Source organism: Amblyraja radiata, unplaced genomic scaffold (genome assembly GCF_010909765.2).
Source record: "Amblyraja radiata isolate CabotCenter1 unplaced genomic scaffold, sAmbRad1.1.pri scaffold_679_ctg1, whole genome shotgun sequence".
In the NCBI taxonomy this organism is placed as follows: domain Eukaryota; kingdom Metazoa; phylum Chordata; class Chondrichthyes; order Rajiformes; family Rajidae; genus Amblyraja; species Amblyraja radiata.
The window spans coordinates 1-10,390 of record NW_022630701.1 but is presented as its reverse complement, the minus strand read 5'-3'; the positions used below and the strand labels follow the sequence as shown (position 1 = coordinate 10,390).

Here is a 10,390-nt window from a genome sequence, read left to right as displayed (position 1 = left end):
GGGTGCCGTGTTGCTCCAGGCCGCGGGTGTGACCATTCTACCTCCTCCTACCCCGCAGGGTTCGGTTGGGCGCTGGTGTTCACGCCGTCGGTGGCGGCAGTCAGCCGCTACTTTAGCCGGCGCAGGACGCTGGCCATGGGCCTGGCCTTCACGGGCGTGGGCATCTCCTCCTTCATCTTCTCCCCGCTCTTCCAGTACCTGCTGGACGAGTACACGTGGCGCGGCGCGCTGCTGATCATCGCCGCCATGATGCTCAACCTGCTGGCCTGCGGGGCCCTGATCCGGCCCTTGACCCTGAAGGAGGACCTGGCCACGGGGCCCGAGCCGGAGGTGGCCGCTGGGTCCCGCTGCCCCGCCTCCTGTCGGCTCCTCCTCAATCTGCTGGACCTCCCCCTCCTCCGCCACCTGCCCTTCCTCACCTTCGTGCTGGTCATCACCTTGATCAACGCCGGTTACTTCGTGCCGTACTTCCACCTGGTGGCCCACGCACGCACCATCGGCTTCGACCAGTACCAGGCGGCCTTCCTCATGTCGGCCACGGCCATAGCGGACCTTGCTGGACGTCTGGTCTCGGGCTGGTTCGCCGACAGACGCCGCCTGCGTCTGGTCCACGTGCTGGCCCTGTGGACCTCGCTCACCGGCCTCAGCCTGGTGCTCATCCCATTCGGCCGGCAGTACGCCGTGCTCATGCTGATCGGCGTGGCCTACGGATTCTTCTCCGGCGCGCTCACGCCCGTCGTCTTCTCCCTCCTGCCGGACATCGTGGGCATCGGACGCATCTACGGAGCCTTGGGCCTACTGCAGATGCTGGAGAGTGTGGGCGGGCTCCTGGGCGCGCCCATATCAGGTAGCCGCTCGGCGAAGGGGCTGTGGTGGGCACCAGAACTGGGCATGGGGTTGTGTTGGGCTCGCCAACTCTCTCACTCCCCAATAAGGGTCAAAATATGGGACAAGTTAGCATGCAGGTACAGCAGGCAGTGAAGAAAGCCAATGGCCTGTTGGCCTTCATAACAAGAGTTGAGTATAGGAGCAAAGAGGTCCTTCTGCAGTTGTACAGAGCAGGCAGTGAAGAAAGCCAATGGCCTGTTGGCCTTCATAACAAGAGGAGTTGAGTATAGGAGCAAAGTGTTCCTTCTGCAGTTGTACAGGGCCCTAGTGAGACCACACCTGGAGTATTGTGTGCAGTTTTGGCCTGTTGGCCTTCATAACAAGAGGAGTTGAGTATAGGAGCAAGGTGTTCCTTCTGCAGTTGTACAGGGCCCTAGTGAGACCACACCTGGAGTATTGTGTGCAGTTTTGACCTGTTGGCCTTCATAACAAGAGGAGTTGAGTACAGGAGCAAAGAGGTCCTTCTGCAGTTGTACAGAGCAGGCAGTGAAGAAAGCCAATGGCATGTTGGCCTTCATAACAAGAGGAATCGAATATAGGAGCAAAGAGGTCCTTCTGCAGTTGTACAGGGCCCTAGTGAGACCACACCTGGAGTATTGCGTGCAGTTTTGGCCTGTTGGCCTTCATAACAAGAGGAGTTGAGTACAGGAGCAAAGAGGTCCTTCTGCAGTTGTACAGAGCAGGCAGTGAAGAAAGCCAATGGCATGTTGGCCTTCATAACAAGAGGAATCGAATATAGGAGCAAAGAGGTCCTTCTGCAGTTGTACAGGGCCCTAGTCAGACCACACCTGGAGTATTGTGAGCAATTTTAGTCCCCTAATTTGAGGAAGGACATTCTTGCTATTGAGGGAGCCCAGCGTAGGTTCACCAGGTTAATTCCCGGGATGGCGGGACTGTCAGATGCTGAGAGAATGGAGCGGCTGGGCTTGTACACTCTGGAGTTTAGAAGGATGTGAGGGTATCTCATTGAAACATATAAGATTATTAAGGGTTTGGACACGCTAGAGGCAGGAAACATGTTCCCGATGTTGGGGGGGGGGGGGGTCCAGAACCAGGGGCCACACACACAGTTTAAGAATAAGGGGTAAGCCATTTAGAACGGAGACGAGGAAACACTTTTTCTCCCAGAGTTGCGAGTCTGTGGAATTCTCTGCCTCAGAGGGCGGTGGAGGCCGGTTCTCTGGATGCTTTCAAGAGAGCTAGATAGGGCTCTTAAAGATAGCGGAGTCAGGGGAGAAGGCAGGAACGGGGTACTGATTGGGGATGATCAGCCATGATCACATTGAATGGCGGTGCTGGCTCGAAGGGCCGAATGGCCTATTGTCTATTGTCAAAGGCGTAAAGGTTTGTTGGTTAATTGTCTTGCGTTTGTGTGTGTGTCTGAGTGTCGGTGCGTGGGATTGAACCTCCGTCCCGTCTCTCCCCGCTGCAGGTTGGCTGCGCGACGCCACGGGCAACTACACGGCCTCCTTCGTGGTGGCGGGGGGCTTCCTCCTGGTGGCCAGCCTGGTCCTCTTCGGCCTTCCCTCCGCCCTGCCCTGTGCCGCGGGCAGCGGTGGCGCCGGCGTCGACCAGTCCGCGCCCGAGGACGAGTACGAGCCCGTGGACACCGGCAACGGGCTGGTGGTGGAGCGGCCTTCTCCGGGACAGCCCGGCAACGCTGCCCCGACCAGCGGTCAGGATGTCTGAGCCTGGGGACTAAGCTCGATGCTGAACGAAACGCTCTCCTCCTACACACCCACCCAATCCCACCTCCACCTCCGCCTCCCACTTGAGTTGAAACCAGAGTGAGCCTCGAAATGGTGGTGTCGGCCCCCTGTTGGAATTGATGCCTGTTGTCATGTCCACTTGAAAACCACCTCCTCCCCCTTCCTCACCCCCTCCCCCCTCCCCCCAACTGGAGCAACACGGTGGCACAGCGAGTCTCGTCCTTACAGCGAACGCAGCGCCGGAGACCCGGGTCCGATCCCGGACCACGGGCACTGCCTGTGCGGAGTTTGCACGTTCTCCCCGCGCGGGGTCTTCTCCGAGATCCTCGGTTCCCCCCCCCCACACTCCAAAGACGGGCGGGCTTGTCGGTCAAATGGCTTTGGTCGAAAATGTACAAATTGTCCCTAAGTGGGTGTAGGCCGGTGTTAGTGTTAGTGTGTGTGGGGGGGATCGCTGGCCAGCACGGACCCGGTGGGTCGAAGGGCCTGTTTCCGCGCTGTATCCAACAACTAAACGAGGACCCTCTCGGTAAAAACAGGATTATTTATTCCAGGGGTTGCAATCGGAAGATGGTTTTCTCGAACTGGCAATGAGGCCGGGATTGAACCGCTCGTTATCAGCTCTATACAACTGGTTAACTCACTTGGAATTGAGTTTTCCCACCAAATAACAGGCGACCAATTTTATTTAAATCACTTAGAGGCAAGGTTTCATAATCTGGACACTGAAAAAGCTGGAGTAACTCAGCGGGACAGGCAGCGTCTCCGGAGAGAAGGAATGGGAAATGGGTGACGTTTCGGGCCTAGACCCTTCCTGAGACCCAAAGGGTCCTCCTCTCCTCCCTCCTCTCCCGTCCCGCTGAGTTACTCCAGCATTTTGTCCCTTTAAACCAGCAGCCGCCCATTCTGACTGAATTTCTTAACGGACACTATTGAAACACTCGGGGGGGGGGGGGAAAATATCTTGGGCATCGGTAGTTTGTGGTGGGGGGGGAGGGAGATTTTTTTTCACCCAAAGATATTTCCAACCTTATTTAATTTAAAACAAGTGTATGTTTTTGGAAAAGTCGCAGAAGGCAAGGTCCACTCATCCAAATCGAAGCATAGAAAATAGGTGCGGGAAAGGTGTAGGCCATTCGGCCCTTCGAGCCAGCACCGCCATTCAATATGATCATGGCTGATCTTCCCCAATCAGTATCCCCCCCTGTTCCTGCTTTTTCACCATATTCTGTTATGCCCCTGTCTGTCCCACTTAGGAAACCTGAACGGAAACTTCTGGAGACTTTGCGCCCCACCCAAGGTTTCCGTGCGGTTCCCGGAGGTTGCTGGAGGTTGCAGGTAGTGGAAGCAGGTAGGGAGACTGACAAAGACCTCCGGGAACCGCACGGAAACCTTGGTTGGGGCACAAAGTCTCCAGAGGTTTCCGTTCAGGTTTCCTAAGTGGGACAGGGGCATTAGGCCTCAGACCTAAATCTAACTAGTGGCAGTTCTGGCCTCTCTGCCTCTCTCTCTCGCTCGCTGCAGAGTCTTGCCAGTTTTAGTGCCTTAAAACTCAGGGATTGGATTTAACTGTGACCTGTGGATCAGATGATTGGGTGCGACTTCTCCGGATGTTCCCTGATCCATCTGTGAAATCCCACCTCTTGTTTGCTGTCAAAACAATTAAAAAAAAGTTAATAAACTCTTGTGACGTCTATCTCCCGGTTAAAATTGACACGGAGCGCCTAGGCCTAGGAAACGGGGTCGGCCATTTTGTTAATGTCTTCTGTGTTGTCTTTAGCAAAGATATTAAGAGGAGCTCCTCTAGTATTGTGTCCTTGGGCAAGACACTTCACCCACCTTTGCCTGTGTGTGAATGTGTGTGAGTGATTGGTGGTGGTCGGAGGGGCCGCAGGCGCAGATTGGCAGCCACGCTTCCGTCAGTCTGCCCCAGGGCAGCTGTGGCTACAGAAGTAGCTTACCACCACCGAGTGTGACTGAGGAGTGAATGAATAATGCGATGTAAAGCGCCTTGAGTATTAGAAAGGCGCTATATAAATCCCATCCATTATTATTATTATTATTAGTATCTTTGGTTTTTAGTTTGGAGATTAATCGAGTCGAGTATAGGAGCAAAGAGGTCCTTCTGCAGTTGTACAGAGCCCTAGTGAGACCACACCTGGAGTATTGTGTGCAGTTTTGGTCCCCTAATTTGAGGAAGGACATTCTTGCTATTGAGGGAGCCCAGCGTAGAGTCACCAGGTTAATTCCCGGGATGGCGGGACTGTCATATGCTGAGAGAATGGAGTGGCTGGGCTTGTACACTCTGGAGTTTAGAAGGACGAGAGGTGATCTCATTGAAACATATAAGATTGTTAAGGGTTTGGACACACTAACATAGAAACATAGAAACATAGAAAATAGGTGCAGGAGTAGAGGCCATTCGGCCCTTCGAGCCTGCACCGCCATTCGATATGACCATGGCTGATCATCCAACTCAGTATCCCATCCCTGCCTTCTCTCCATACCCCCTGATCCCTTTAGCCACAAGGGCCACATCTAACTCCCTCTTAAATATAGCCAATGAACTGTGGCCTCAACTACCTTCTGTGGCAGAGAGTTCCAGAGATTCACCACATATAAGATTGTTAAGGGTTTGGACATGCTAGAGGCAGGGAAACATGTTCCCGATGTTGGGGGAGTCCAGAACCGGGGGCCATACACACACAGTTTAAGAATAAGGAGTAAGCCATTTAGAACGGAGACGAGGAAACACTTTTTCTCACAGAGAGTTGTGAGTCTGTGGAATTCTCTGCCTCAGAGGGCGGTGGAGGCCGGTTCTCTGGATGCTTTCAAGAGAGAGCTAGATAGGGCTCTTAAAGATAGCGGAGTCAGGGGATATGGGGAGAAGGCAGGAACGGGGTACTTCTAAACTCCAGAGTGTACAAGCCCAGCTGCTCCATTCTCTCAGCATATGACAGTCCCGCCATCCCGGGAATTAACCTTGTAAACCTACGCTGCACTCCCTCAATAGCAAGAATGTCCTTCCTCAAATTAGGGGACCAAACCTGCACACAATACTCCAGGTGTGGTCTCACTGGGGCCCTGTACAACTGCAGAAGCCTGGTCTTTTCAATCTTTCCTCATATGACAGTCCCGCCATCCCAGGGACATATGGCAATAAAACAGTCTTCACTCTTGCCTAATTAAGCACTAGGAAGGAACTGCAGATGCAGCTTTACACCGAAGATAGACACATAATGCTGGAGTAACTCAGCGGGACAGGCAACGTCTCTGGAGAGAGATAATGGGTGACGTTTCGAGTCGAGACCCTTCGTCAGACGATCTGCTTTCTCTTTTGATGTCTCGCTTTTCACACCTTGCCCTTCCTTATCTCCATGACTCCCCTGACTCGCAGTCTAAAATTGTTGCACTATTGTGTACCGTTTTGGCTGCATTTCGGGAACATACAGGCATACATTGGAAAATGAGACTTTTGTTGTCATGTTTTTAAAGTATTTTAAGGGAATTACTTTGTTGAAAGCAACGAAACCTGCAACTGCGCCCCACAGGGGAATGTTGAGAAAGATGCCCTTAAAATTATTGCCTTATCGTGTGCCATTTTGGCTGTACTTCGGGAACATACATACATACATACATACATACATACATACATACATACATACATACAAGATGAGACTTTTAGTTATATACTAGACCAAGTGCAGACCCGTTGGGTCTGCTCCCCCAACGCAGCCGTTCCCTACCCGTAGCCCCCACGGGAGACGTGGTCCTCCAACTCAAGCGGCTCAGGAATCAGCAGTGCGGCTGTTTTTAAATGGCGTCCTTGAGGCGAGATGCGGGCGCCAGCAGCCGTTATGGTCGCTGGCCAGCAGGAGGCGACAAAATGAGTGAGTGGGGCGGGAAGAAGGATTTTATTAAAAATGTGTAGATAAACACGACGAAATTTAATGAGGAGTGGATACTTGGAATGAAAAGTGAAATCTCTACCGAAATGGAAAAAATCTGGGCGTTTGTGGGTCTGGTGTTGGCGTAGAAACGAATCAAAGGCTGGCACCCACAAGTCAGAAACACACACAGCGAGATAGATAGATAGATAGATAGATAGATAGATAGATAGATAGATAGATAGATAGATAGATAGATAGATAGATAGATAGATAGATAGATAGATAGATAGATAGATAGATAAACAGGCAACGTTATCAGGGTGGTTCTGATTGATTTAGCCCCTTCCTTTATAAATGCGTGGGTCACTGTGATAAATCATTGTTCCTTAACACCAGAATACAGTAAGGGCCTGTCCCACTTGGCCATCATTTGTGCCTCATATGTAAAATAGGTCGATGCACCGCAGGGTATTCTTGCCATAGAGGGAGTACAGAGAAGGTTCACCAGACTGATTCCTGGGATGGCAGGACTTTCATATGAAGAAAGACTGGATAGACTCGGCTTGTACTCGCTAGAATTTAGAAGTTTGAGGGGGGATCTTATAGAAACTTACAAAATTCTTGAGGGGTTGGACAGGCTAGATGCAGGAAGATTGTTCCCGATGTTGGGGAAGTCCAGGACAAGGGGTCACAGTTTAAGGATAAGGGGGAAGTCTTTTAGGACCGAGATGAGGAAAACATTTTTTGTCACACACAGAGAGTGGTGAATCTGTGGAATTCTCTGCCACAGAAGGTAGTTGAGGCCACACAGTTCATTGGCTATATTTAAGAGGGAGTTAGATGTGGCCCTTGTGGCTAAAGGGATCAGGGGGTATGGAGAGAAGGCAGGGATGGGATACTGAGTTGGATGATCAGCCATGATCATATTGAATGGCGGTGCAGGCTCGAAGGGCCGAATGGCCTCCTCCTGCACCTATTGTCTATGTTTCTATTCTAATGACGGCGTGCATGATGACGCGTGATTTGCGCGCGATGCGTCGATTTATTCTACACGTGAGGCGTAAATGAGGCCCAAATCTCGGCCTAGTGGGACAGGCTCTTTAGAAGTTGTCCATCGTACGGTCCTGTCTGAAGCTGGGAGTAGCGCCATCATCTGGCGGCTGGCAATTTTCCCGCTGCTTTCCAGAATCGGTCAGTGCGGTTTCCAAGCTGGTGTCGTTGTCCGGCCCCGGCCTCTGGCTGGTGGGCTCGGCTCTGGTCGTTTTCTTGGGCGTCGCGTGGCGCGCCGTGACGGCGGCTGGCCGTGGCGCCCGGTCTCTGCCCGGAGGCGGTCGAGCTGCGGGCGAAAAAGCCCGGGAGGAGCAGGAGGGCGAGAGAACCCGCCAGGTTGAATCCTCCGGACACCATGAACGAGGTGTTGTAACTCCCAGTCCGGTCCTCCAGCAGTCCTGAGGGTAGACAATAGACAATAGACAATAGGTGCAGGAGTAGAGGCCATTCGGCCCTTCGAGCCAGCACCATTCGCCATTCAATGTGATCATGGCTGATCGTCCCCAATCAGTACCCCGTTCCTGCCTTCTCCCCTGACTCCGCTATCTTTAAGAGCCCTATCTAGCTCTCTCTTGAAAGCATCCAGAGAACCGGCCTCCACCGCCCTCTGAGGCAGGGAATTCCACAGACTCACAACTCTCTGGGTGAAAAAGTGTTTCCTCGTCTCCGTTCTAAATGGCCGACCCCTTATTCTTAAACTGTGTGTGTGTGTGGCCCCTGGATTCTGGACTCCCCCCTCCCAACATTGGGATCTGGGAGAAAACCCACGCGGGTCACGGGGGGAAGGTACAAACTCCGTACAGACAAGCGCCCGTGGTCGGGATCGAACCGGCATACGGATTAAATGAATTACCTGACAGGGGGGGTCCGAGAAGCCCACCGACACTGAGGAGCATCAGGAAGAGGCCGGTGGCGTTGAGAATCCGTCCGACCCCGACGATATCTGGGAGGGTGGAGAAGAAGAGAGGGGAGAGGCCTCCAGCACATAGGCCGTAAAAGAGGCCTGCCGCCATTAGAGTCGGGAAGGTGCGGCCTAGCGGCAACAGGAAGAGGCTGATCCCGCTGAGGACGCTCCAGAGGAATAACAGGTGGATCGAGCGGACCAGTTTCAGATCGGACAGCCAGCCTGAAAACATGCGGGCGACGGTGTCGGGGATGGAGGTGAGAGACAGGATCAAGGCCGCCTCATAATCCGTGAATCCTAGGTTCTTGCCGTGGGCCACCAGGTGTACGTAGGGTACAAAGTAACCCGTGGTCATCAGGGTTAACGCCAGGGTGTACACCATGAAGGCCCGCTGCCGGAGGAGGCCCAAATCCAAGGCCGACGTCACTTTCTCCCAGCAGCCTGAGGCCTTGTCCGCCAGGCCGGGCGCGGGGAGGTCCTCCAGCAGGCGGATGGGCCTGAGCAAGGCCGCACAGACGCACAGGTTCAGCAAGATGGCCGACAGGACCCGGAGGGCCCCGCGCCACGTGTAGGCGTCGATCAGGAGGCGGAAGAGCGGGGAGAAGAAGAACGAGGCGATTCCCACTCCGGTAAAGGCCAAACCGGTGGCCAAGGCCCGCCGCTTGTCGAAGTACCTGGAGATCATTGCCATAGTCGGGGTGAAAACCAACGCCCAACCCAGACCTGGGGAACAAAACAAGGATCGCTGAAACCCGCTTGGACAAATAATCTGTGAGTTATTTTCATAACTCTCTACTCAAACTAATTTTAGACAATGGACAAAATTTGCTAATGTTACTTTTAATTCCATCGTCTAAGTCTTTAATATATATTGTAAATAGCTGCGGTCCCAGCACCGAGCCTAGCGGCACTCCACTCGCCACTGCCTGCCATTCTGAAAGGGACCCGTTAATCCCTGCTCTTTGTTTCCTGTCTGCCAACCAGTTCTCTATCCATGTCAACACCCTACCCCCAAAACCGTGTGCTCTAAATTTGTCCGCTAATCTCCTGTGCGGGACCTTATCAAAGGCTTTCTGAAAGTCTAGATACACTACATCCACTGGCTCTCCCTTGTCCATTTTCCTAGTTACATCCTCAAAAAATCCCAGAAGATTAGTTAAGATTTCCCCCTTCGTAAACCCATTCTGACTCGGGCCGATCCTGTCGCCGCTATCCAAACGCGCCATTATTGCTTCGTTTAATAATTCAGGTGCATTCCAAGAAAGCTGACCTGTCAGAAGTCCGATAGAGAGGTACAAGTGTAGAAGACTCTGTCCGAAAGAGGCCACGAACATCCCAAGAGAGGCTAAAATTCCCCCGACCATGACAACCGGTCGGGCTCCGTAACGCTTCCCGAACGCACTGCCCAATGGACCTGTTAACATAGACACGTCGAAACAGAGAAACATAGACAATTGGTGCAGGAGTAGAGGCCATTCGGCCCTTCGAGCCTGCACCGCCATTCAATATGATCATGGCTGATCATCCAACTCAGTATCCCATCCCTGCCTTTTCCTCCATATCCCCTGATCCCTTTAGCCACAAGGGCCACATCTAACTCCCTCTTAAATATAGCCAACGAACTGTGTGGCCTCAACTACCTTCTGTGGCAGAGAATTCCACAGATTCACCACTCTTTCTTCATATATGAAAGTCCTGCCATCCCAGGAATCAGTCTGGTGAACCTTCTCTGTACTCCCTCTATGGCAAGAATGTCTTTCCTCAGATTAGGATTAACATAGACAATAGAGGAATCGTTAATCGAGAATTACAAACCAAATAACAAATGCTAGTTGAATCTTAGCTTTCATCTTACATATGTTGAAATATAGGAGCGACACTTCAGTTTAGTTTTAGAGATACAGCGTGGAAACAGGCCCTTCGGCCCACCGGGTCCGTGCCGACCAGCG

The 10,390-nt window shown here is 52.6% G+C and overlaps 3 protein-coding genes across 3 annotated transcripts in view; 2 read left to right on the top strand and 1 right to left on the bottom strand.

Moving 5' to 3' along the window:
* Positions 1-2,626, top strand: part of LOC116970255 (monocarboxylate transporter 13-like) — a 4,399-nt gene extending 1,773 nt beyond the window's left edge. Inside the window, exons 2-3 of the mRNA XM_033016932.1 lie at positions 20-847; positions 2,321-2,626. Coding sequence (XP_032872823.1) covers positions 20-847; positions 2,321-2,577 — 1,085 coding nt within the window. The 3' untranslated portion in view covers positions 2,578-2,626. The remainder of the gene's footprint in view (positions 1-19; positions 848-2,320) is intronic.
* LOC116970256 (B-cell lymphoma 6 protein homolog) overlaps positions 1-3,502 on the top strand; it is a 38,846-nt gene extending 35,344 nt beyond the window's left edge. The window contains exon 12 of the mRNA XM_033016933.1: positions 3,492-3,502. The gene's annotated coding sequence lies outside the window, so the exon portion shown is untranslated. The remainder of the gene's footprint in view (positions 1-3,491) is intronic.
* A 4,029-nt stretch (positions 3,503-7,531) lies between these two features.
* Positions 7,532-9,889, bottom strand: LOC116970253 (monocarboxylate transporter 13-like). The gene is made up of 3 exons (XM_033016931.1): positions 9,712-9,889; positions 8,391-9,164; positions 7,532-7,935 (listed from the first exon to the last, which is right to left on the bottom strand). Exons 1-3 carry the CDS (start codon positions 9,887-9,889, stop codon positions 7,637-7,639), a joined length of 1,251 nt encoding a protein of 416 aa, XP_032872822.1. The 3' UTR covers positions 7,532-7,636.
* Between the last annotated feature and the right edge of the window lie 501 nt (positions 9,890-10,390).